The 25,461-nt window shown below is 47.6% G+C and overlaps 3 protein-coding genes across 10 annotated transcripts in view; 2 read left to right on the top strand and 1 right to left on the bottom strand.

The window, feature by feature from the left end:
- Nucleotides 1–401: 401 nt before the first annotated feature.
- On the bottom strand, nucleotides 402–9,170 carry LOC103813227 (thiosulfate sulfurtransferase). The gene is made up of 2 exons (XM_009086464.4): nucleotides 8,529–9,170; nucleotides 402–888 (listed from the first exon to the last, which is right to left on the bottom strand). The coding sequence occupies exons 1-2, from the start codon at nucleotides 9,112–9,114 to the stop codon at nucleotides 590–592; spliced, it is 885 nt and encodes a 294-aa protein (XP_009084712.3). The 5' UTR covers nucleotides 9,115–9,170; the 3' UTR covers nucleotides 402–589.
- MPST (mercaptopyruvate sulfurtransferase) lies at nucleotides 7,450–11,992 on the top strand. Of its 2 annotated transcripts, XM_009086461.4 has the most exons (5): nucleotides 7,450–7,567; nucleotides 7,838–7,916; nucleotides 8,322–8,395; nucleotides 9,747–10,399; nucleotides 11,003–11,992. In XM_009086461.4, exons 3-5 carry the CDS (start codon nucleotides 8,355–8,357, stop codon nucleotides 11,299–11,301), a joined length of 993 nt encoding a protein of 330 aa, XP_009084709.1. In that variant the 5' UTR covers nucleotides 7,450–7,567; nucleotides 7,838–7,916; nucleotides 8,322–8,354; the 3' UTR covers nucleotides 11,302–11,992. The 2 variants fall into 2 exon arrangements, with proteins under 2 accessions (XP_009084709.1, XP_009084711.1); XM_009086463.4 differs by lacking the exons at nucleotides 7,450–7,567; nucleotides 7,838–7,916; nucleotides 8,322–8,395 and adding an exon at nucleotides 9,176–9,318.
- Nucleotides 11,993–12,129: 137 nt separating this feature from the next.
- KCTD17 (potassium channel tetramerization domain containing 17) overlaps nucleotides 12,130–25,461 on the top strand; it is a 40,158-nt gene continuing 26,826 nt past the window's right edge. For 2 of the 7 annotated variants that reach the window (XM_050983135.1, XM_050983148.1), the window contains exons 1-6: nucleotides 12,130–18,089; nucleotides 18,236–18,308; nucleotides 18,930–19,038; nucleotides 20,737–20,828; nucleotides 21,747–21,842; nucleotides 22,224–22,349. In XM_050983135.1, the coding sequence (XP_050839092.1) occupies nucleotides 17,629–18,089; nucleotides 18,236–18,308; nucleotides 18,930–19,038; nucleotides 20,737–20,828; nucleotides 21,747–21,842; nucleotides 22,224–22,349 (957 nt within the window). In that variant the 5' untranslated portion in view covers nucleotides 12,130–17,628. The other 5 variants (XM_050983118.1, XM_050983128.1, XM_050983123.1 and 2 more) reach the window with 5 other exon arrangements.

Here is a 25,461-nt window from a genome sequence, read left to right as displayed (position 1 = left end):
CAGTAGAGGGTACTAATCAGCGGGCCATATCAGTTGATACCATACATTTCTTTTTTATGTCCCTAACCCCAGGGAAGCAGCACACCCGCCTGCGGGTTGAGTCCAGTTGCCATATGGGAGGTACCCCCATTTTCCACATTCCAAATGGGAAGATGGTGAGCTGGCAAGAAGTCTTCCATAGAGTCAATGACAGAACCACAGTTTGGCCCTCCCTTGTTCAATACCCAGTGCTGTATTTTAGCACTTTGCATTCATTCTGCTCCTGATCTTTCACCAGGCCACTGGAATTTCTGCAGGTCTTCAGGCACAGAGTGTAATTCTCTTTCATGCTGCAGAGCTGCTTTTCCCACCGAACACAAGCAGGTCATAGGTAACAGTAGAGAATTAGAAATACTCACAGATGCATCATCTAAGATTTTATTAATTGTCAAAAATCAAAAGTTCAATAGAAACCTAACGATAATTCTTAAAAAAAATTGGAAAAATCTAAATAAACTGTTTTTTTTCTTTATTTCTACCTCCTCCCTTTTGCTTCACTCTGGGCTGGAGACAGCTGCTAGACCGTGTTAGCCCAGACCCAGCCCTCCCTCTAGGCCTTGCGGCGCTTCAACTCGGAGACTTTGTAGTGCGGAGGGGCTCGATGGAACCACTCGGACCAGGAGCCGTCGTACACGGCCACGTCGCGCTTGCCACACAGGAAGGCTGCCAGGGCAATCTGGCACGCCGTGACGCCCTTGCGGCAGGTGGCCGTCAGCGGCTTCGAGAGATCCACTTTCTTCTCACGGAATATTTCCTGGATCTCCTCAATACTTTTCTCATGCCCAGTTTCTGATAGGAATGAGTGGAAGGGTATGTTCACAGCACCAGGGATGTGGCCAGATTCCAACCCTGCAAGAGTGAATCAGAAAATGAAACGTGAGCAAGGACACATTAACATAGGTGATGAAAGACACCCACAAGAGACATTAGAGACAGCACTGCAGACAGTCTCCTCCCTCCAAAAGACTAATTTGGTTCCATCATTTGTCCTTGATTGTGAAGATGCAAAGTGGTATTAGGCTAAAAAGAAGAGGACAAATATTATTCAACTTCGTTGAAGTCAAAACTTCAATATTAAGCAAACTATTTCCTCACTGAAAGCAATGAGATGCAGAAATCTGAAGAAGCCCTAGACACGACAGGAATCAAAGAACTTCCACAGAAAATGCCTTAACAAAGGCATTAGGGCACCTGTGATAAGAGGAATAAAGCAATGCATTTCCAGCCTTCCCCAGATATGTCATCAGTGTATAGTGACACACTGTAGTTTTCAGAAGCAGGAAATGTCGACAGTATGTGGAATTTGTGAAAGTGGTTATCTGTTCACTTTATTTCTGCATCACCTTAAAGTCATATTTCAGAAAAATAAATAAGAAATCATAAAGCAACCTTAAAGTAAAGCCACATCACTTCTGAGGCAGCCATCCTGGAACAATGAGGTCAGAGAAGTCAAAATTTAAATTTTGTATCACTTCTTATCTACTCCATGGATGAAATCAGCACAGGTTCTGTTTTTCTGCTGGTGTATCTGACCACTTCAGGCAAGTTCAAAACTGCACGTCAAAAGAAGGTCTTTAGAGAGTTGCAGATATAATAATACGATGGACAAGGTTGGCATCACACCCTTGAAATTCAGACTCTTAAGGCTTAATAATGGAAGCTTTTCCAATCATTTTGAGAGGCTTTGGATCAAGCTTCACTGGAGCCAAAACCATTATATATTACACTGAAAATGTGTTTCAGGGAATGTTTCCTTGCTAGGTTTGAACTTCTAATGAGACAGATCCAAAAAAAAAATCACATGAATAGTTACCTGTTTCACTGGCAGCTTTCTGCTTGCCCAAACCATTGGGATAACTGGTCTTGGGAGATGGGAGTGATTGGGGCAGTTTAATCATTTGACTTTGTTACAGTCAAATGATTAAAGTATACCTAGACAGAGGCTGACATCATACATAATGACACTGCAGTTTCATCACTATGCAGAGTGGTAACATGACATAGTGAGATATAAGGGGAAAATGGCTTTGGCACGGAATTGAAATGAATTCTTGATCTGCTGAACAAAGACAGAGCCTAAAGACAATCAAAGCTGCCCTGAGTCAGCTTCACAAGTTCTCTTCCTGTTCCAGATGGACCCTCTTTGTCTCTTGATTAATCCTCCCCGGGGGCATTAAAAATACAGCACAGTTGTCTAGGAGTCACCTCATGCATCCTTCAGAAATGTTTAGCATTACTGAGAGAAGTTGGGAGAAAAACTGCTGACTTCTGCAGGGACTAACATTTAAAAAGGAAAAGAAAAAATGAAAGAGGCAGTGTTTTGGACTGATGGTTTCACCACATTTTTTCCAGTTCCAGAAGACAACAGCTTATCACTTCAGTACACAGAACTGCAAAACTCACTCATCAACACAGTATCTGTATGACAGAGAGGAAATAAAAAATGAAGCAAAAACTGAGCAAACCTTGTATATAGTTCTCAAACTGCAAAGCTGCTTATTGAAGCCTCTTACATGCCTGGGTTAGGCTACCACTTTCCCACAGAGTAAATGGAAAAGGATGCTTTCAGCAAAGGATTTCTGCAAGGCTCTGCTGCAGTACTGGTGATCACAATACAGAAAAATCTGTGAGCCATCCTAGGGCACTGGGAAAGGTACTGAGATAAGGAAGTCCCAGAGGATGAACTAAAAGGGAACTCTTGCTCAAAGAGGCTTGCTGGGCCATCGATTCACTTTCTAGGTGTCCCAGGCACCATGATCATTATCACTTCTCTAGACTGTTCACATACCTTAAAATAGGTTTGTACCCCTCTCTTACTGGAGACTGAGAATTCACCCCCCTTACACAACTCTTCAGGTAGGAGCTGAGCAGATCTGAAAAAAACCGCTCATTTTAGAGCAGTTTCGATTTTGATCTATAGGGAGACTTTATTGCTCCAGGGATTCAACAGTCTGCTGGAGTCAGAGATCAGTGTTTCACTCTGTGGGTGAAAGATGGGGAATTCTGTAGAAACTGCATTTATGCACATATGTGGGTGTTCAGCTGAGAAAAAGAGCTGAAACTGCACAACCACAATCACTTGGACTGCCTAAGAAGTGCTCTCAAGTGGCTGAGGAAGCTTTATAATCTCTCTCTGCTAGGTCAAGAGCAGAGAAACATAGGACTGGAAGGCAAGACTGGATGCACCTGGAATCTGAACAGGGCAGAGGATACATTTGCTCCTGTCCCATATGAAACAGAGGACACTCCACACCAGATTCACGCAGTCACCATCAGAAACTCCAGGAAGGAACCCTAGGACTACAGAGCCCGAGCCCCAGCTACCTCAGCAATCATTTTATAAGCTGCCTTTCAAAAAAGCATCCATCTCAGAAACAGTTTGGATTCTTGTCATGAAACTTCCCACTAAAGCACCTCCTGGCTCATGTGAGGAGGAACATTATTTGCTAGTGTCCAGATCATCACAGTCAGTCCATACATCATTTATCCTTGAGCTAGCATTGCCCTATGGCCAAAATAGTTTTTCTGCCCTTCTGCTATTGCTCCAACAGACTCATGACAAGCCCTCAGCACTCCCAACAACCTCATATCCTTAGCCTAAACCCAGTAAGAGCCAATTAGATATACTTTGCTCTGTCTTGGCCACCCTAGAAACAGCTCTAGGTGTCCAGCAGGCTTCTGGACAAAGAAGTGGCATTTCCTACTGTCACAGTTGGCAGACAGGAGTTGCCAAGGTTAAATCACATGTGATGTTCCTGCACCCAACTAATTCATCTGAGTCTTACCCTCTTCTATTGCTTCCAAATGTGGGTTATTGGCTTGTAGGAAAAACACAAGCAGTTCAGTGTTTTGGGCTACTAAGCATTTAAAGTTGCTTTCTGTAGTGTTATACTTCCTGTCACTCATACATCTGCAGGAGGCACTTCACATAATACTCCCCCATGTGATCATTTAGACCTTCCTATGGCTGTGCCACAGCACATTTCAGTAACAACTCCCTATTTTCAAAGCCTCAGTGATTCGGAAAATACAAAACAAAACACATAAGCTTAATGATGGGACCATGCTGGCAACTTCCAGCCACAGATCTTCTTTCAGTACACTTATCTCCTTTTCAGTCAGTCTTTAAAATCTAACAATACTTGTGCTATTTGCCCTCTCCTCATGTTGACCTAATAAATGCCCCTCTAATGTTATGCCCAAAGCATTAATAAAGTGGCACAACTCTACCTCGTAGGTGCTTCCAATGGCTGGAAGAAAAGATCAGACATTACTTCCAGAGATGAATGTTTCCGTTCCTCTTATCTGGCCAACCAATTCTGTTAGCAAGGAAATAAAGCCCTTGGGTGAAGTGCAAGTCTACCAACATATTTTACTCAATTTTGCCTTTGTTTAAAATATTTTTTCTTGACGAGTTTCTTGAAAGCTTCCCAGTCTGTCCATGTTAGAAGACCAGCAGCTGCCTAGGTTGTGCTGTATAACTATTCTAAATATGAAGTTTGCAATTGTTTCTGTCCCATAGAACCATGCTTTGAATAAATGTATCAAATTCTCTCCTCATGAAGTTCCAATGTCACATGACTGATTTTTGAAACATATTTAAGATCGAGGTCATCTGCCTTACTGATCTGAGCATGGGAATACCTTTCAGTTAGCCCTCTCCCTGCTCTGCAGAATTATCTTTAGAAGAGAAGAAAACATGGTAGCACAGACTCAGGGCTTAGTATAACGATGAGACCACACACAAATAATCTTCCACCTGGAACCCCTGCTAACTGCACGGCAACCTTATTTATTCTTTCTCTCCTTGTTCTCTTTTGTTCACTCTGTTCCAGAAGATTTTGTTATTTAATTCCTTTTGCCAAGTCTCACTCAGCTTGGTGTCTGGCAATCCCTCCTCACAATTTATAACTTGTAATATGTTATCTTCTTCACCACTTAATCCCCTTTTCCACATCTGTTAGATTCTCTGCTTACATATTGTTTTTATTGTTGGCTATTTATCTAAGACCATAGCCCCTCCTCTCTAGCCTTCCCTTTGCGATGAAAGCTCCAGATGGAATTTCTTAATGTCAAAAAGACAAAAGATTCGCTCAGCCCATATTTAACTCCCTGTGGCTTTGGAGTGTGCTGGCTGCAGATAGTTCCTTTCCAAATGCCTCCTCCTCTGTTGTCTCCTTGTTTATCTCTCTCTTCCATTCAAATGGTATGTCTTAGAAGAGACAATTACTGATCTTGTCTAACCTACCGTGAACACATCGTAAGAAACACTTTAAGCTTGGTCCTGGCCAGCTCCCTGAAAGTCCTCGTAGGTTCCTGTGGGTTGAAACAGACTTTGATAAAGTCTCTCACTCTCCATTCCTGTGCCCCAAGTATTATTACATGATCAAAGCAAAGCCAGTCCACTCCCAGCTGCAGAATCATCTTGGAGGAGAGAGGAAAGAAAAATGTACATTTCATTCTCATTCCCACTAAACATTCAAGATTAGAAAAAGCTTTATGTTTGGGGCAGGATGGAGAGCTGGGAAAATAGGCAAAATCTGAAGAGTTCTATATGCAGAAGGGAGACAAGATCTACTTCAGGGCTGAGAATGAGAAGAAAAATACCTGTAAACTCATTATTGCTCTCTTTTTTTAGATGATAGAGCCTGGAAACTTTGGCCTCTTTTCTCAGATGTCTGCAAAAGAATTCAAAAATTCACGACTTTTCTGTATGCATTTGGTTAACTATAATTCTTGTTCATCAGTTTTCAGCGCCCAACAGCCAGAGAGGATCAGCACTGGCAACCATCATGTAATTATTTTTATCATCAGCCCTGGACAGCTAGTTCCTGCAGAAACAGAGCACTGTGCAGGGACACCTCCAACTACTCAGTGGATAGGTCAGGGCTGCACATCTGCCAGGCTTCTGCTGCACACTCTGCATGAACATCCAAGCTTTTCATCCAAAGCAATACCTGCATTTAAGACCTATGAGACATGGCCGAGATGTCCGATGTCCACTTTTTTCCACTCTGGCAACTTTGGTGAACCTCTCCCACCAAATAAAAATTAATACTATGTTATGGCTTATCTTAACCAGTACAGATGTCTAAATCCCAGCAAGGATAAAAGTAAAACAGGTTCAACTAATTCTTACCACAAAGAACTGAAAAACTAAAGAGGCAAAAGAGTCAGCTGCAATTAGCCTCTTCTAGAGATGAAGTTCACAGAACAGGAGAGATTAATTGACTTAATTAGGAAGTCAAGAACTGAAGCAATAATTAAACTGAAATCACCTGAGAAGGCAGCAAGTTCCTTAACCTGAAGACCATTAGTCTTCTCTAAATTGTGTCCTCCCTAATTGGATGACCCCTCCAATTAATCAGCATTGATTTCAAATTGCTCTTTTAGGTGTAAGCACTGTCTTTTACCCACTGCTGGCTGATGTGCTGCTACTGGCTAGCCTGGTTCAGAGAGCTGTCAAGCTCCTGTGGAATGAGCAGCTGCAGCTGGAGTGCTTATCCTGCTGGATCTGCTGTGGGAGGCAAAACTGGACCACCACAAATAAGCTGTTCCATGCTGACTCATTTCAAAGGAAAAATCTGTTTTGAAGATGTTGTTGGGTCTGCGGTATTTGTCATCTGGTGACAACTCTCACCTTGGGAAAGAATGCAAAATCTACCAGCTCCCAGCAAGAAGCAAGGAGCATTTTAGTCACATCTTGAGGTTAAAATTCAACCTTCACTTTGATGGGCTGTTGTAGGAGAAGAAATAGAATGAGTGATAAGCCTAACTTTCCCCAGCCACAGTCTCCTCCATCACTCCCATTACCTCTCCCATGTTCCACATTGTCTTTCTGCAGGTCAAATGTGTTGAAGGGCTCCCTGTAGACACCTAGGCCACCCACATGTACAGTCATTTACAGCCAAATGCTCCTGAAGTCTGGATGCAGGAATGTACTTCAGGACATGTCACACTAGCTGGCTGTACAGCAACACACACACATGTGAACAGCCAGGACAGAATGACAACCTGTGGGGCAGCAGGACAGCACAGCCTGGGGACCACAGAAACCCTCTGCACATACCAGCAGGGTGGGCTCTGCTTAGACCCAACAGCTGTGCTTTCTTCTAAAAACTCTTTCTTTTCCAACCATTTCTGTGATTCCCTTGTTGAAGAACACATTCAGTGCTGGTAGCTCAAGTGTGCAGCTCCACTGTCAGCTGCAGGTTGGGCTCTGGGCCATGAGAGCCCCAGGCAGGAGGCCAGGAGCTGGTGCTGACCTTGGCATAACAGAGGGCACAGGACCTGTGGCACAGCCAGGTGACCAGACAGAGACACACAGCAGGAGCCAAGGACTCAGCAGAAAGAGCCAGGACTTTGTCACACAGAGATTGGGAGGGTATAAAAGTTCAGTGCTTCCTTTGTTTAGGTCCCTGCTTGGAGGCACGAGCTCAAGCTGTTTCTGTGTTATTGTACTGTTAATAAATTGCTTTAAGGAACCAGACTTTTGAGGCTCTGCTAAGGAAAACCCAGATTCGAGACGGTAAGAAAACCTGGTCGGAGTGTGAGTGCAGGGGGTGTAGGTAGTCAAGTGGGGCACCCATCAGTTCAGTGGAACTGCCTGCTGAGAGGGGGCTTTGGTCCCAGCAGTTAAAATCTCTGGTGCTGGGAGTGTGATTGCCAGAGTGCCTCCTGAATGGTCAGTCAGGAAAGTTTCCTTTATACCTTTTCAGAAGGGAGGTTATTCTGGGATACACCAAGGCTTAAATTACACAGCAAGGGGTTCCTTTAACCAACTTCAATTTCATTCCAGGCACACTGCTGTACCTGCTGTCCCCACTGCACAGGACTTCTCCCAGCCCTGCTGCTTGGGTGTCCAGCGTTTCACCAAGGTAACAAAATCAGTTTTTGTTCCTGTAACTTGGAGCACCTAAAAGAGAGAGGCTGACACCCCATACATTCGCTAAAGGCTTCAGACTTTTCTTACATAAGCAAAGAACAAAGATCAGCTCAAGCAAATTCTCTATTTGCTGGAACTCAGACTGATAAGGAGAATGTCCCTTGGGTTACTGTATTACCTAAAACCTTGGCTTTTGCTTGTGCACTCATTATGGTGAGAGGTGCCTGTATGAATAGTGATAGTTTTTATGTGTCTGCTGGTTTTAGATAGGACCCTGAACAAACCCCTGGGAGCTCGCACCTCCCATGTTTGCATTTTGATAAACTTCTGCAGGGTGTGGGATGGGAGATGCTGGAACTAAATGACTGCAGCCCTTTTCTGGTATTTCCTCCTGCAGCTTTATAGCCAACTGCAACAAAAGCATTCTGTGATGGCACTGGGGTCTGAACGTGCAACTGTGGATCCCTTAAGGTAATCAATGAGTTGGGCTGAGGCATGCCTGTGCATTAGGAAAACCTGTTTGATGGCTGTCAGGGGCTGTTACTCTCAGTCTAGTATTGACATTCTCCCATTCTGGGGCAGGTGCCAGTCCCACCTCCATTACCTTGATCCAGCTCTGTTCCCCGAAACCGGCCCTCCGGGCGGGAATCCACCACCTGGAAGTTTAGGGACGACACATTCTGTACCATCTCCTCAAAAGTCTTCACCAGGGCCCTGTTCAGCCTGGCCTTAAAGACAGCCGGGGTGGGCTGGGTGACCTCTGCCGTAACGGGGTGCCCCTCCTTCACCCAATTCTTGAAGCCACCGTTCAGCACAGAGACCTCCTTGTGCCCAAAGGCCCGGAACATCCACCAGGCGCGGGGCGCGTAGAAGGTGCCCACCTCGTCCCCGTCGTACACCACCACGTGGGTGTCATTGCTGACCCCCAGCCCCCCTACGTAGTCGGCGAAGTGGGACTCGCTGGGCAGCATGAAGTCGTAGGGGGAGGACTTGTCCCGGCACTCCTCGATGTCGAAGAAGGACGCCCCGGGGATGTGCCTCTCCTTGAACTCCTGCCGGGCGTTTCGCTCCTTGGGGGGGTACCAGGAGGCGTCCAGGACCCGCAGGCCGGCGCCCACCCGCCCGGCCCGCACCGCCTCCGCCAGCCAGGAGGCCGTGACCAGCGCCCGGCTGAGGCTCTGCCGCGCCATCTCGGGGCACCGCCGGGGGCGCCGCGCCGGGCCGCGCTCCCCTCACACACAGAGCCCGACACGGCCCGACACACGAAATGGCGGCGAGAGGCGCGGCCCGAGGGGCGGCACGGAGGCGGCCGCACTGCCGGGACCGGCCCGCTGGGAGCGCTCCCGCCCTCCGGCGGCGGCCGTGGCTGGCGGGCAGTGAGGCCCGGAACAGAGGTACGGGGCGAAGCGGCGGCAATCGCGGCCCCGCCGAGCCGGGGGGGCTCGCGGCGGGGCCCCGGTAAGGCCCCGGCTGCAGGTGTGCTCCGGGGCGGGCAGAGGCGCGGGGCCGTGCCTGACGCCGAGCACTTGTTCCTTGGGGCTGCCCCGCTCCGCTCTGGCTGCTGTCGGTGCTGGCTGGGGTCCCTGGATGGGGTCAGAGGAGCTGCGTGGGGCCGGGCTCAGGGCACGACTGCCATGGCTGTCCCGCTCGGGGCATTGTTCGGGATGAGCTCTGGGAAAATACTTTCAGGGCTGGAGCATTTCAAGCCCCTCATTGTAGGCTGAGCCAGCACCTCAATGCAGACACGGGTCCCAAAATGCATCTTTGTCCAGTTGCTTTTTGAAAAACTAGTCTCTAATTTGTGACTCTCTACCTTCTGCAGTCAGGTGGAGTCAGGCAGAATCCAGAAATTGACTAATCTCAGCCAGGACTCGGGAGCGATGTCGCAACAACTCCTTTACCGAGCTCTGGTATCTGCAAAATGGCTTTCAGATGCCATCAAGTCCCAGCAAGCTGGCCTGGCCTTGAGAATCGTGGATGCATCCTGGTATTTACCGAAGATGAAGCGTGATCCGAAGCGGGAGTTTGAGGAGCGCCACATCCCTGGTGCGGTTTTCTTTGACATTGACCAGTGCAGTGACCGAACCTCGCCTTACGATCACATGCTGCCCAAGGCTAATGACTTTGCCGAGTATGTGGGGAAGCTGGGTGTGGGGAATGATTCCCATGTTGTGGTGTATGATGGCAGCGACCAAGGTCTCTTCTCAGCACCTCGGGTATGGTGGATGTTCCGGGTCTTTGGACATGAAGCTGTCTCCCTTCTGGATGGTGGCCTGAAGAACTGGCAGCGAGAGGGGAATGCACTTACCTCTGGGAAAACCCAGGTAGCTCCATCTGAGTTCCATGCTTCCTTGGACAAGTCCCTGGTGAAAACGTATGAGGACGTCTTAGATAACTTGGATTCCCATCAGTTCCAACTAGTGGATGCCCGTGCTGCAGGACGGTTCCGGGGGGTAGAGCCAGAGCCCCGAGATGGTAATGTGCCTTCTGAGACAGTGGCATTATAAAGAGGGGTTTCATTTAAGGTGCCCATCACTTTGACTCCTGTAGAGGAAATGCTAGGAATAGTGGCTGTCTTTTATGGGGTGGGACTTCAGGCAGTGTGTCCACCTGTCCTCCTTCCCTTTTGACTCACAAGTGCTACTCTTTGAAAATTCAGCAGAAGGGAAGCCATGTATTTTTTTTGTCATCATGAGGGGCTAGGGTGAGGAACATAGCTTTCGATACACCCCAAAGATTCTCATTGGTCTCTTCAAGTACTGATGCTACTCTTCCCCTCAGAATGGCCTGAGGAGCTGTTTCATCAGTGTGCGTTGCTCTGATGGGGAGAAAGATGTGGAGGGAACTAGGGGAAAGAATGGAACTTGACAGGGTTGTGCCCATGAAGGTTACACATAGAGCCATCCTTCCTGAGTAATCAGTTATCTAGTAAAGCAAAGTATAACAAAAATAAATGTTCTCGTTATAACAAAATACTCTAAGCAATAAATATTCCTCTCAGTGAAACAGAAGAGGCTTTGCAATAGACTTGTCCCAGACAATAGAGGTTAATTGCTGACTGTATTGTTTTTTCTTTAGGAATTGAGCCTGGTCATGTCCCTGGGTCAACGAGCATCCCCTTCACCGATTTCCTCACAGAGTCTGGCTTAGAGAAGACCCCTGAGCAGATCCGCGCTCTGTTCCAGGAGAAGAAGGTGGACCTCTTGAAGCCATTGGTAGCCACATGTGGCTCTGGGGTCACTGCCTGCCACGTGGCTCTGGGGGCCTACCTCTGCGGCAAGCCAGATGTCGCAGTGTACGACGGGGCCTGGGTGGAATGGTATATGCGGGCACAGCCTGAAAATATTATTTCTGAGGGAAAGGGGAAAACAGTGTAATAAGCTGTGTTGTTTCCCAGCTGTGCATGTAGCTAGCCTTGAAACAGGATTTGGAAAAGATGGGTTTAGCTTTCCTGATTAAGTGTCTTGAGATGAAGACATTGGATAACAATCATGCGCACACGTGCTTCAGCACTTTCTCCTTACCCTGCTGCTTAGGAGGATGAAGATGACAGCAGTTCTGGGCAGCCTGCTCTAGGTGACCCTGCTTGAGAAGATAGGGTGGAACAGATGTCCTCCCAAGGTCACTTCCCACCTCAGCCATTCTGTGATTGTGTGACCATTTCACTGTATCAGATGGATGGCAGAAAGTGCTGCTGCCAACATGGGGAATTAATTGAGTTGAGCCAAGCTCCTGACTCAAAACATTCAGTCATGCTCATTCACGAGATAGTCATACTTATATAACTGTGCCTCATAATCCTGCTCTCTGCTTCTGTCCCATCCATGCATGGTATGGCCACTTTGAGTGCAAAACTTGGTGGAAAGAGATGGCTGTTAAAGGAGCAAATACAGCATTCAGGTTGGCACTTAGACTAGAGACTTGATTTGTATTTCTTCTTGTACTTGGACTCTAATGTGTACTTAGCCAGCCTTTTAGCCCCATTGTCCAAAATCCCCCTTGAGAAAAAGAAAAGATGATGAGATTTAAACAATGTAAATAAACATGTTTCAAGGTCTTTCTGCTGAATGGAACTTACCTGAGTGTTGCTTAGGTGAATACTTTTCAGGAGTTCTGTTTTTAGGGAATCACTTTGTCCACAGTGAGATTCAAATGAGATATTTCCTTCTCTCTGTGAGTAGAACCACCTCTTAACCTCAACAAGCTCCATTTGTCCCAGGAAGGACAATGGCGTGCCTCTCTCTTGGGTCTCTGCACCATTTTCCTACTTTCAGTCCTAGTCTGTTTGCTTTTTTGCCTTAAAGTTGTAGGCTACAGTTCTGTTCTTGAGACACTGGATGTCGGCTTACATAGGGGAAAATGGACTGCATGGGTATTTTCATTCTTGCCATGTAACCTTCCCCTACAAACTTAGCAGAACTGAGACCTTCAGAGGAGTAGCCCACACTGATGCCTATTTTTCCCCAAGACCTTTTTCTTTTATGTCTGAAAGCTGAAAGTACACCAGGTATCCCTGATGATGTTCAAGAATTTGTTCTCTCTGGGATTTTCTCCTCTACAAAAAATGCCCTAAACTAAACAAAAAACCCCACAGACACATCCCACAAAAAAAAAAAAAAAAAAAAAAAAAAAAAAGCCTGCATCTCTTTTGGCCTACTGGTAACTTAAAAGTTAATGTGACTGTTTCTTCTCTTGGGCTTGCAACAACAGGTACCCGTAAACATCTATGGATAATGGAGTTGGACTTTCTAGGGAATGCAGTGGATGCTTATTGTCATAGTTTTGACTGTAAGGACTGGATTCTTCCCTATTGCTGAGTGTTTATTCTTTGCATTTCCTCTTACCTCTTTTGGCTGCTTCTTCTTGGCCTTGGCTTGCATGCATGGAACTTCTGTTACTGCTCACTTTCTGGGCACCTGGAGTTTCACTGTCCAGTTTATTTCTTCCTCTGTCCTCCCCCCTCACACAGAGGGTCAGACCACCCAGTGACTGACAGCCTGCAATTTCCCTGTTTGCATCCAGACTGACAACCCAGCTCTTGGAGGACTTAGGGCTGGCATTGCAGCAAGTGCTGAGTATACTGAGTGCACAGGGGTCTGAAACAAGTGACCCTTGTCACAACAACAACACAGAGAGGTGGATTTTGTGATTATGTGGCCAGATGAGTGCCTGCTCTGTTTCTCCGAGAAAATTTAGTTATTAGGAAAATTGACATATTGTTTCAGACTTATTTGCAATAGATGCAGGGAGCTGGATCTTGTGTGTCCTTACAGAATATTTTTTGATGCATCTTAAGCACTGTTCCTTTTTTGCTACTGGCCCATGAATCCTGGGGGCCAGTGGGGAGTCTCTCTGCTTCCTCTTGAGACTGAGATGCTTTTCTCTGTCCTGTGTGTTGCAGGGAGGCATGTGGCACAGCCCAGCCATCCACCTGGAGATTGCAAATTCCACGGAAAACTTCCCTCTGCCCTTGCTCTACATTTCACCCCTGTGGCTTGATGACATCTAGCAGGGCCTTTCCCCCTCTCTGGTATTTATGCCAAGCTTGGCAGTACTCAACTGCCGTTCTTGGGCTGAATTTTCTGCTACAAAATCTCAGTGATTCTTCCCAGCTTTTGGCACATCTTTTCCCAGATGCTTAACTTTGCCTTGATTTCTCCACAGAGGAGAAACTGAGATCTTGTTTCCCACAGCAAGATACTTTGTTTTTCTGAGGTATTCCCTCTTATATCATGTATCAAAAATCTATCCAAGAGTGTCTTCTGATGTTCCTCCTCCTTTTAGTTGAGTTCCCTTCTGGTGATGCAGGCAAAGCACTGAGAAGGTTGTGAAGACTGAGACAATGTTTTCAAATCCTGGAGACTTGAAAAACCTATTTTGAGCTATAACAGATGCTACTGGACATATGGAACAGCTGAGGGGACTTACAGTAGGACTATAAATGTTCTGCAGATCTTTATGTCCCTGACTCAGTGGGTGGGTTTCCTATAGGAACCAAAAGCTGGGGAGAAGTAGATATAATGCAAATCACTAATGTTCATGACTTTCCTGTGGAAAATTTGCCACAGGGAATTGGTAATAGCATATATTTGGTGAAATAGGGCTCATGGTAGCCAAAAAGGTAGCCTAAACAACAGCCCTGATGTAGGAGGAAGGTCTCACTGACCTGTGGCTAACTTGAGACTAAAGTTTTTACACCTCTCTATATAAATTTGAGACTCCCAGGCCAGCATGTAAACTCTTTATTGGTTTATTGGTATATTTTACTATCTGGAATACTTTTGTCCTGAAGGAGGTTTGGATTCTGTGCAGTCTGGTCTAGTCAAAAGTAATCCCATGGTCCCCTGTTCTTCACTTGTCTTCTTTGTCATCTCTCTTCCTCTTCCTTCCATCCTGCTCCCTAGCAGTCAGGCTGCACTATTTCATGCTTCATTTCCCAGCAAACTTTGTCCCTCTGCAAATTTTTCCAAATTCTAAAGCAGCCCTTCTACCAGCACCACTGGCCTGAGCACTGCATGAGCCATGGTAATTGGTGTTGCCTGCAGGGACATTTCATATTTCTCCCATCTCTCCTGGTCCCAGCTTACAGCCAGGTGCTACACAACCATTCTGTCTCCCTCTCCCAGCAGTCTTCAGCAAAGGTGCTGTGTGATGCACATCCACACACAGGCTTTGCACACTGCTTTGAATGCAGGTATGTTGCTCACAGACCTCATGCAGCACAAGGAGCTGGAGGAAGATTAGCTTGCCTGTATGCCATGGAGCCCTTCTCTTCATGCTTCAGTATGCCTGGCTCAGCTGGCAGTCAGGCTGGACTCTATTATTCAACTGCGTCCACCCCCAAGTTCAGTGTAGAGAATTTTATTTGCCCGATTCCCTGTTGGCTTACCGGCAAAATGTCAGAGCATCACTTGTCTTCTCCTCTCCACTTCCTGCAGAAAAGAGAGTGGCACTGATCCTACATGGACATCCCAACTAGTTTTCCCTGGTTTCTTCTCCAGTGCCTCCGGCCATGTAATCCCCAAAATGTGTTCACAGCCTGTCAGAGTGGTGACACTCTGTGCCAACACATGGTGATCCCTGCTCCCACTGCTGTTCCACAGCACAGCAGTTTCATAAGAGCAGCTCTACAATGCCAGCGATGCATCATATGCCATGTACCAAGCTGTAGGCCACTGCAGTATGTGTAGCCTTCTGCAGGATTGCATTGCAGGCCTGACTGCTGAACCAAGACTCTCAGTTTACCTCCTGCTCTGTTCTCCTCAGCTCTTGTTCAGTATCCAGTGGCTGTCACATTTTTCCTGCTCCCAGTCTGTCTGAGCAATGGTCCCCATGATTTCTCTGGGGACTCTGCAAGGTTCTACAGTCTTACAGATCACACAGCCCTGTGTAAGTTCTTGCTTGCTCTCCCTCTGTTTCTGTGCCTGTGTTTTATATTCAGTTGTCATAAAGGCAGCAGGAACAAGTCATAGAATCATAAAACCTTAAGGTTGGGAAAGAACTGATATCATTAAGTCCAACTTTTGACCAAACACCACAGATTGTTTAAACTTACCTTTCCTGTGTCCTATTTCTTGATTTTAGGGAACCTGAACAAGGGTGACTTAATTGCATCTCAGAACTACATCTAGTGATAGTGTGCAATCAAGTCTGTATTTAGCCCATGCCACCAACTCATCAGAACATTTCAGTTGGTAACTCACCCCACACTGGCTTCTTCCTAAAGAGGATTTTCACATACTGTGGAGAAATCTCTGGCCTGGTGCATTTTCAATTATTTTTTTTTCTGTATATTGCAGAAAAAAAGGTTCTGATGTTAGAAGTGGTGTTCCTTGACATCTTTCCTTACTCACAATATACCTCTTTAGATTTAGCAATTAACTTTTCACCCCATGGCCCTGGGGTGAGCAAGACTTGAGGTTCCAGCCACTAGTGGAGACTGGTATTGATGGAAGGAAGTATGCCTTGAATATAGATCATCCTGGACTTATGAGCAGCATTGTCATGGGGGAGGTTGGAAAAGAAGGTGCTGAGAACAAAAGATGGACCTTAAAAAGGAGAAAGAGGGTGAACCCTTGGTAAAAGAAGGGAAAAAATTGAAGGCAGTGCAGATTTCTTGGAGGGGGAGATAAGGGGCTATAGGCTGCCATCCAACTGCTGCATTCATATTGGGGAGCCATAATCCTCACCCCAGTTCTGTGCTGGAGCTGCAACCAGCATAGACAGGGTCCTGTAGTTCTCACACAGCAGAGTGCAGGGCAGAGGTCTCCAATTTGCTGTGGTTTGACTCAGAGCCAGAATAAGGAGGACAGCAGTCTGACAGCCCCAAGCTGCGTTGCACTGTGACGCTTCAGCCCGGGTCAGTGTTAGTCTGAGCATCTTTGATGCATGTTACTGCTCAGTGGAGACTGGTCCCAGGGTTGGGCAGTAATTTTGGCCAGAGCTTGCTCCATATAGGTAGACAAAAATAATTTTTCATGCTCTGTTAATCATCACTCTAGTGCTGGTTCAATATTATTTGAATTTACACCCTGGAGCAGCTGAATTGTTCCTGTACTTAAATTAGTTGAAGGTCAGTGATCTTGAAACCTCTTCCTTGTTACCCTCTCTTCCTCTCCTCCCCTTGGCACTCCTCCACAGAAGGAGCAAAGTACACATGCCATCTTTGTGAAGGAAATCCTGGGTGATTTGGGGGAAGGGCGATGCTACCTTCTTCTGTAGTGATAAAAAGGGAGTGATTTGCAAGTAAAAGAAGGAAGGACAAGAAGAAAAGGAATGTAAGAGTAAAACATAATGTTTATCTTTACCCAGCCTCTTCACTCAATAATCCCCCATGTCCAAAGGCACTGAGATCTAAATGCAAGAAAAAGAAAGTGTTGTGTGTCTCTGCAGTGCTGCATTGCCCTGTCAAGGAAGAGCCAGGAAGTTGCTTAGGGGGAGGAAGGTTTTAAGCCACAATGGGGTGAAACACCAGCCTTTCCTTTCCATTCTTAATGTGCTTGAGCTGCTGGCATGCACAGCTGTGCTTAGGTGGGAGTGGGAAAAACAGAGCTCTTGGAGAGAGCTTGTTCAGATTGTTTCTGTGCCAAGGAGTGTGTTTGAACAGAGTCCCCTGGGGCATGAACTGCTGAGCACCAGGCTCGGCCTGGCAGGAGCGGGTGGCAGAGGCAGGGCTAGATTCCATAACACGGGATTGGCACATCAGTCTCAGCGGGTGATACATGCCTGGGGCAGAGGTAAAACTCCACACAGAGCTGAGTTAGAGTCTGAGCTTTCTCTTGCCTAGACACAAACAGGGATGGCAGGAGCCCAGGGGAAGGACGTGGGGGGTTTGCGCTGGTAGAGCAGCACAGGGGGGGAGTTTGCTGAATCAGCAACTCCTCAGAGCTGGAAGAAAAATTTTTCCTACCCTCTGCCAGTACTTCATGCAGATCCAAAATACAGTTCCCAGAACTGTCCCTATATATATTAGCAAGAAGGCAACTGTCTGCATATTTTTCTGCAAGAAAGTATGGCAAGTGATGCGGCACTGAGCGGTGAGCCTGGGGTAATGGATGTCCTGAAGGGAATGCTGTGAAGTATAACCCTGAGGGGCTTAATCTGCCGACTGCCAGGAAGCAGGTTGCGCTTCCTGTCTCCGAGGAAGCTTGCTGACAAGACCAAGGACTGGAAGCAGGCAGAGTACCGGCCGCAGGGCTGGCGTCATGTGCAGTGCCCTTCGTTACAGCATCCTCGTTGCAGGAACAGCGAGCTGGGAAAACTACAGTTCCCATCACCCTTTTGTGCATGTCCCTGCGAAACTACAGTTCCCAGAACCTTTTAATGAGCCAGAGAGGATGTCCAAGGAAATAAATGCCGACGATTTTTGCATAACACCCTGCACCACCGGAGTGCTGACCGGCCCATGGTCTGTGAAAACGGGAACAGGGGAAAAGCCAAGCGAGTGTCAGCGCTGTGGAGCTGTGGCTTTGCCCACCGCAATAGCCGCAGTGATATTCTCCAGCGCCGAGCAAACTTCCTCCTCTCAGGACTCCCTTGGTAGTCACAGGGAAGATCCTGGTCCCCAGGAAACACGGCTGCTGCGAAGGGAGAGGCAGATAAACTACAGATCCCGGCATTCTCCGACAGGCAGCACCTGCGGCAGTCCCTGCACGCCGTGGGGGAGGTGGGGGTGAGGATGAGGATGGAGGGCAGGGAGGAGATGCAGGGCGCCGTGGGGCTACGCTGCACCTGGGACATTCCGCCACCCGCTGGCACCCAGGCCAAGTGGGTGAGGCTCAATGTAGGGGGCACCGTCTTCCTCACCACCAGGCAGACTCTGTGTCGGGAGCAGAAATCTTTCCTGTGTCGCTTGTGCCAGGGCGAGGAGCTGCAGTCGGACCGGGTAAGGCAGCTGGGTTGCCTCCTGCACCGTGCCCCACCGAGCATGGGGAGGGCTGGAGGGGTGCCGGGATGGAGCCAGATCCCGGCAGCTGCAGGAGCAACTGAGTGAGAAATGCCTGCTCTTTGTCCCTCCTCTCCCGGGAAGGATTTCCCCATGCCAGATTCCACCTTGTTGTAGCCTGTCACCTGCCTACCCGAGCTGGGGAAAAGAGAGGCCATCTCCCCTCTGCTCCTGCTCTCCTTCCTCTTTGTCACACCACATCCTGGGTCTCCTTCCCAGCTGTGTCTGCCTGACTCAGCCTTGTTCCTGTAAGGCAGTTTTTGCTCTCTTGCACCAGGCCGGAATTCACAGTTACACAAAGAGACTGAGGCCTATTTTTTTGGCTTTTTCAGCTGGATTGATTCATGCTGAGGTGGGCACGCTGAGCAGATCAATACAGGAGTTAAAATCCAAGCTGGATTGACTTGGCTAGGGACTCTCAGGGACCCATGGTTTCCAAAGAATCTTAGAAATAGTGGAAATTTTTGCTTAGGTTTGTATTTTCTTTTATTCTACGGTATTTTACAGTTGGCTACAGTTTTCCTTGGGTTTTTTCTCCTTGTGATCTATATCTGTTGCTAGGATGAAACTGGTGCATACCTAATAGATCGGGACCCCACTTACTTTGGACCGATTCTGAATTTCCTCCGTCATGGAAAGCTGGTCCTGGATAAAGATATGGCTGAAGAGGGTGAGTTGTGGAACTCAGAAAAATCCCACTTACCATATTCAGGAAAAATAAGACTTGTGGTCAGCCTAGTTGTCTCTTGTTTTGGATATTGATGTGGGGGAATTTCAGAGAGCTATCCCTGCAAAGCATGACAATGTCTCCTTTGCTAAAGGGGTTTGGAGTGGTGAGGAAGGCATCATTGCAGGTGTTGTGGCAGCACAGCTGTCTAGCAGAGATGTCACCAAGACAGAAGTAGGTAAGATCTCAGAGCCTTAATAAACCACTTTTTACTGGTTCCTGATCTACTTTTAACCAGGCTCTATGACTGAGTTTTCTATTAATGTCTGTTTCTAATTAGGAATGAAAGCCCAGTAGACCAAACAAAACCAAGTTCATCTCTTCTACTGACTGCAATAAAGACCATCATTAATCAGTGATATACACTGTATGCTGCTTGTGCTCTCATGGTTGTGGACTGCAGAAATTCCAGTGGAGCAAGTCAGACAAACCAATCCCTCATCTGAGGTTGACAGTGGGTCTAATAGGATGACTTGGTGACATCACAGTGTTACCAGTCAGCAGTTCACAGTGCCTTGTTATTTTTTGGATGCTAGGGTGTAATAAGGAGCTGATTCCAAATACAGGTTGTGCTTCCAGCCCTTGCCAAGCACAGTTTCTGCATGGTCATTTGTCTTCTTGCCTTTCTTACACATTTTTACCTAAAGCAAGGAAACTTTTCTTCAGAATAGTCTTACCAGTTATAATTCCAAAAATATACGCAACTAATGGTACAGGATTGTAATAGGCACAATTTTGAGGTGTTTCCTACTTTACATTTTTTGTAATCCTCGGGTCAGAGAGAGTTCATCTGCAGGTTTTAATATCAAATCTGAAACATAAACAGGAGCCCAGTTCATTTACATTGCCTTTTTTTATCCTGCAAACATTTGGGCTGGCATAAGTCTAACCCATTAGACAATTCACTGCTGAATGAGAGACACAGAAGAGGTCTGAGTGTGTCAGGTACGAAGGATCAGTCTCCCCATCTATTTTCTTTTTACTGTCCTGGGAACATGTGAGTGTTGGTCTCCAGCCACCTTTCCCTCACTGACTCTCTGGGAACCACCTCCCTTTTCCTGAAGGCCTGTTAGCAAACAGGTGAGTCTCAGGAGAGGTGATGGATGCACCATAGAGAAAAAAACCAAAACCATTTCTGTTTACCTGTTTTAATTTGAAGCACAGGGAAGAGAGCCAAAGATCATATAAAGTCTTATGGGGCTGCAACTCCAAGTGGCCTAGGAGGTAAGTTAGGCTTTTCTAGGGTCTTTTGGCTACTTGTCAGAACTGCATGTTTTGGTTTTCTGCCTTATTAAGAGAGTCTGAGCAAGGTCAAACAAATGGTCATTGAGAGAGACTGGAGCCTACAGTTGTTCTCCTTGGCCAGGTATTGGCAGTCCTCAGCACAAGCCTTCACTGGCAGTGCCTGTTTCTGTAGTAGCAGACACCGTAAGGAAGTTGGGGTGAGCATTAGAAATAAGATGCAGAGAGACAAGTTTCAATTCTCTGCAGAAAGAGTTTCAAGCCTGTTAAAAAGTAAGGCAGTAATATAATTTCTCCCTATGGACCTTGTGAAGCTCAGAATTGATCTTTTTCAAGTCGAAAAAGAAAGATGGGCTGCTAACTTTCTGTCTTTGTGGTCCTTCTGTCTGTCTTTCTCAGGGATCCTTGAAGAAGCTGAGTTCTATAACATTGGTCCTTTGATCCGAATAATCAAGGATCGAATGGAGGAGAAGGACTACACAGTAACACAGGTATGGCATGATAGAGTAGAGTGGGGAAAGCAGGGCTGTAAAAAAGGAGAGAGATGAGTTCAGAGGGAGAGAAGATTTGAGAGAAGCAGCAAGGAATGGAAGGAAGCAACTAATTAGAGATTATGTGCTAATCCCAACGCAGCAAAATCTTGCAGGGGACAAGCTACCACCAATTTAATTACAATAAATAAGTTGCAGTCTTGCTTTGCATCCCAGAAGGTAATGCTGGATGTAGCCCCCCCTAAGTGAGGTCCTCTAGCTTTTGGAAGAAGGCAGCTAGTTGCTTTGTGAATATAGAGGAATGTTTGTGAGGGGAGCAAAGGTGTCATGGAGAGGAGGACTGGTGTGGGGAGTCCTGGGAGTGTAATCACAATGAACAGCATGGAAATACCTGTAGAGAAACCTGGAGGAAATAGGTGAAGAGATGGCTGTGAAAGAGTTAACTGCAGACAAGGAATCAATCCTGTGGCACAATCACACCCAGTCTTGACCAGCAACCTTTGAAAATCGTTCTTAGAGGGAGGATTGTCTGCTATCTCACTTTTCATCTTGTCTGCCTCAGATTGTAAGCCTCCAGCAGCACAGCCACTTTGTGCTACAAAACCCCATCAGCATTTGCTGCATTTGCAAAAATTATTTTGTACTTACAAGTGCATACTCCCCATGGAATGAGGGCAGTATCTTCTGGGGCAATGCAGGCAGCACTCAACTCAGTCCCTACTCTTCAGAAGAGATACTGTTCTTGCCTCCAATGACAGCACAGGAGAGAGCTGGATTGTGGTTTCCACTCCCCTTTCACCTGGGACATGGGGAAGAGGACAGGTCTGTCAAGGAGGGGTATTACCACTTCATTCTGCAGCAGGGGAACAGCTTTTAGCATGTGACTGTTGTCAGTGTGCTCTGCAATTTTTCTCTCAGGTGCCTCCTAAGCATGTCTACCGTGTGCTGCAGTGCCAGGAAGAGGAGCTCACTCAGATGGTTTCCACTATGTCAGATGGATGGCGCTTTGAGCAGGTATGGGTAAGGCAGAGCAGGGGGAGAAGGGGTTGTCTTCTGGGGAAAAGATCGTGGATACCATACAGTTGCCAGGCAAGGTTCCTTTCCTCTCTGAGAATACTGGGTAAGTCATTGATTGACTTATCATGCTCAATCAATGACTCTTTCTTGTCCCTTTCTAGAGGTGCAGAGGATACTTTGTGAGGCCAGGCTGTTTTTTATCCTGGCTGACTTCTCTCCTGTTTCTCTGTGTTGTCTCCTCAGCTTACTTATGAGGCCTTTCCAACAGGATTCTGCATTGGACTCAGTGCTGCATGGTGGGCTTTCTGCCTTGCTCCCCAGGTGGAGTGGGTGTTTCCAGGAATATGTGCTTGTGATTCTTGCTCTTATCTTTTCTAGCTTGTGAACATTGGCTCATCCTATAATTATGGGAATGAGGATCAGACAGAATTCCTGTGCGTGGTCTCCAAGGAGTTGTACAACTCCCCCAATGGCCTGGGCTCTGAGCCCAGCCACAAAGCCAAGGTGAGATTAACTTTGCTATGACCCTGCTCCCATTGCCTATGAGATCCTTTGCTCTTTGCTTCTTCTCTCTTTTCTCTCTCCCTTGCAACATTGGGGCACCTCAGTGGCGAAATACAGGGGCCTGTCCTGGTGTTCAGCACTGTGGCATTACACCCGTTGCCCAAAAGGAGGAGTGTGTGTTTTGGAGGGGAGGTGCGTGGTTGTGTGTGGCAAATGGCTTTAGCAAGTCACCCTGGCACCTGTCATGCTACTCTAACATCCCTCTCATGCCTCCTCATGCCCATTCTGTGTGTATCACTGCCTAAAGGGTATTATTTCCCTGAAGGTTTTGCAGCATTCTCTTTCCTTTTTGAGTCTCAGCCTGAGGGGCAGATATCTCCTGCTCCCCTTTTGAGGGAAGGACAGAAACATGTGGCAGTGCATGACGTTCTGTAGACACCCAGGACTCAGGAAGGAACACTAGCAATTGATGGCAGTTGTTGGACGGTGGGGTCACAGCACTTGTAAGTGGGTTAGATACCCTGATGTGATACTCCAGAGGAAAACAACCCTCCTTGTTCCCTGACCTGGAATTGTCTTGGCCATGGGCAAAGGTCCCTTTTTGTTCCAGTGTTATGACAATTGCTTTGTTCCGTTGTGTGTCAGAAAGAACTGCCATGGCTCATCTTGCAAGCATTTCCACTCTTTCTTCCTTTTGTCCCACATGCTGGGCCACAGAACACAGAGGAGGACCTGGAGGAGGAAGAGCAGGAGGTGGAGGAGGAGGCAGAGGCAGAAGCAGAAGCAGAGGAGAAAGGTGCAGCAAATCCCTGAGGAAAATGATAAAAATAACCCCCCAGGCATAGACTCGTCCACCTTTCTGGTGAGAGCTCACAGCTAGCAGCAGGGAAGGACTAGAACAGGTGTGGGGTGTGGGGGCTGTCCTCTCCAGGAGTTGGAGTCTCTCCGGAGATAAAGCTGATAGGGGAGAGCTGTTACCATGCTTTGTATTTTAAACTGTTTGGTTTATCTACGGTTTTATTTTTATTTGCAGACCGTCCATCTATTCGGGATTGTGCTAAACTCTCTTCCTGCGGACCCTCCCTCCTGCTCCCTTCCGCGTCCATCCCAGCACTGCCATCTACCTCCCACATTGCCCCACTCGCCAGCCTCCAGCATCCTTCCCTCTGCTCTCCTTGTCCCTCAGGGCTCAGAGTGGTCTCTGCCCAGGGCCCTGTCTCTCTCTGCTCCTCACTTTTCCTCCTCTGCAGGTATGTTACCTGTCTGCACTCCCAGCTCCTGCCAGCCTGAGCTCTGCATGAGTGACTCACTTCCCTCTTGTGGGTATGGCCCTGGTTTGTAGAGCTTGGGGAGGGGAAGGAGGGAGGTGTGAGGTTGACTCATCCCTAAGGTGGCTTTACATATTCTGATCCTATGCGTGCCTTTACCTGCCAAGCAGATCCTATGGCTGTGGACCAGAGGCTCTGGCAGCAGAAAGGAGAGTGCAGCTGGGAGAGGGGTGGAAATGAATGCAAAGCAGGCCGGGGTGGTTTGGGGAAGGGGTGGAATTTTGCCACGTGTCTGCGTGACATGCATGCCAGATCGCTTCTCCAGACTCCGTCCACAGCTCCTTTGCCTGCCAGCCCGGGCAGTTTGCAGAAGGCAGCCTGTTATTTTTCCTTCCCTGGGCTTTTCCCCCACAGGTTCTGCCAGGGTGAGAATGCAGTGGGAAAAGTGGCAAAAGCAAAGCAGAAGCAGCTGGTCCCTGCTGCAGATGCTCTCACAGCTGTGTGCAAAATGAGCCTCTCTGCTCTGCCTCCTGCTTAGGAAGGCTGGCTGGGCGACACACAGAGGGCTGGGTATGGAAAGTGTTAGAAGGAGGATTCCTCTCCATACTGCAGAACTGTGAGGCTCTTGTTAAATTGGAGATGCTCAGTGTCAGTCTCCACCCGGTCCTGATGGAGGGCAGTTGTTAGCTGGCTGACATTTCTCTCTCCCTCTGTTTGAAAGCCTACTTGTCTGTGGCTGTGGGACCTGAGTTGTATTAAGACTCAGTGTATGTTAATCACATGGACTTTTTCTTCCTTCTGTTCTGTTTTCCCACCCTCATTTATTTTCTTTTTCTTCTGTTTGTGTTTCCTCTGTCGTTTCCCCTTTTCTGTTTCTCACTCTCCCATGCTCAGTTGCTTTTTTTCCTACCACTGATTGTGTTTCTCTCTCTCTCTCCTTCTCTAGCTGTTACAAGCCAGAGATCTGAGGATGTGATCTGAACACTCCACTCCAGCCTTTTCATTTCTTGTTTATATCTTTATTTTTGTACTGCAGTGTATGGCAGCCCTTTCTCCCACAGTGACGCCCCAGCCCCCTTCACTCTTCACGTGCAGCCATTTTTTTTTTTTTACAAACTCACCTCGGAGGCCTGAGCTTCCAGCCCTGGAGGAGGGCAGATGTTGCATGGAGCCCCTGAGCTGCTGTAGGAGCGGGAGCCCACAGCCCCCTCCTATGCCTGGCAGTCTGGCTTTCCTTAATGTCACAGTGGCCCCTGGTGGGGACATCAGCGATCAGCCACTGCAGCCTGCGGTCCCTTCCTGAGCACCCTGGGTGCAAATGCGGACCGAGGTGGTGGCAGCTGTGGAAAGGACCAGCCCTTGCCCTTTCACTGTTGCAGGCAACTGGTGTGGGCTTGTGGCCTGGGGACAAATGCAGAGCCACCGTCCTTTTCTAAGCCACCCGTATCGCTCGGAGGTGTCCCTGTGCTGGGTATCACGTTCCTTGGTGCCTCCCTCCCTGTCCCCCAAAGCAGCTCTGTGCCAGCAGTGTGAGAAGGAGACTGGTGTGCTGCCTGGGTACCATGAACATGCTGGTACCTGGTGATGTTTCAGCCAGCAGCAAGCAGATCCCAGTTTTGGGAAGCAGGGTGTTTGCTTCACTGCTGTGTCTGAAGACTCCTGAATAAAATTCACAGTCTGTTCCTCCTTGCTGCCTCTCATTTTAAGTGGCAAGAATTCATTCCTGCTGTAAGGGGGTGGGAGATGGAGAAAAGGAGTTTGGATTCGTCACCTGGAGCCACCAGAAGCTGCTTCTGCTGTGCCTGCCTTCTGGGGGCTGGAGGTGCTTCCCACTGTGTCTGTGC

Source organism: Serinus canaria, chromosome 1A (genome assembly GCF_022539315.1).
Source record: "Serinus canaria isolate serCan28SL12 chromosome 1A, serCan2020, whole genome shotgun sequence".
NCBI lineage: Eukaryota > Metazoa > Chordata > Aves > Passeriformes > Fringillidae > Serinus > Serinus canaria.
The sequence above is the reverse complement of the archived record's forward strand: the minus strand, read 5'-3'. Positions and strand labels throughout refer to the sequence as shown.

Bases quoted from the DNA above. Each gene is read 5' to 3' on its own strand.
- MPST (XM_009086461.4), top strand. From the start codon at position 8,355: ATGGCACTGGGGTCTGAACGTGCAACTGTGGATCCCTTAAG. The intron at 8,396-9,746 runs GTAATCAATGAG...TACCTTCTGCAG, and splicing joins GCAACTGTGGATCCCTTAAG to TCAGGTGGAGTCAGGCAGAA. The intron at 10,400-11,002 runs GTAATGTGCCTT...TTTTTTCTTTAG, and splicing joins AGAGCCAGAGCCCCGAGATG to GAATTGAGCCTGGTCATGTC.
- LOC103813227 (XM_009086464.4), bottom strand. From the start codon at position 9,114: ATGGCGCGGCAGAGCCTCAGCCGGGCGCTGGTCACGGCCTCCTGGCTG. The intron at 889-8,528 runs GTAATGGAGGTG...TCACTCTTGCAG, and splicing joins GGGAACAGAGCTGGATCAAG to GGTTGGAATCTGGCCACATC.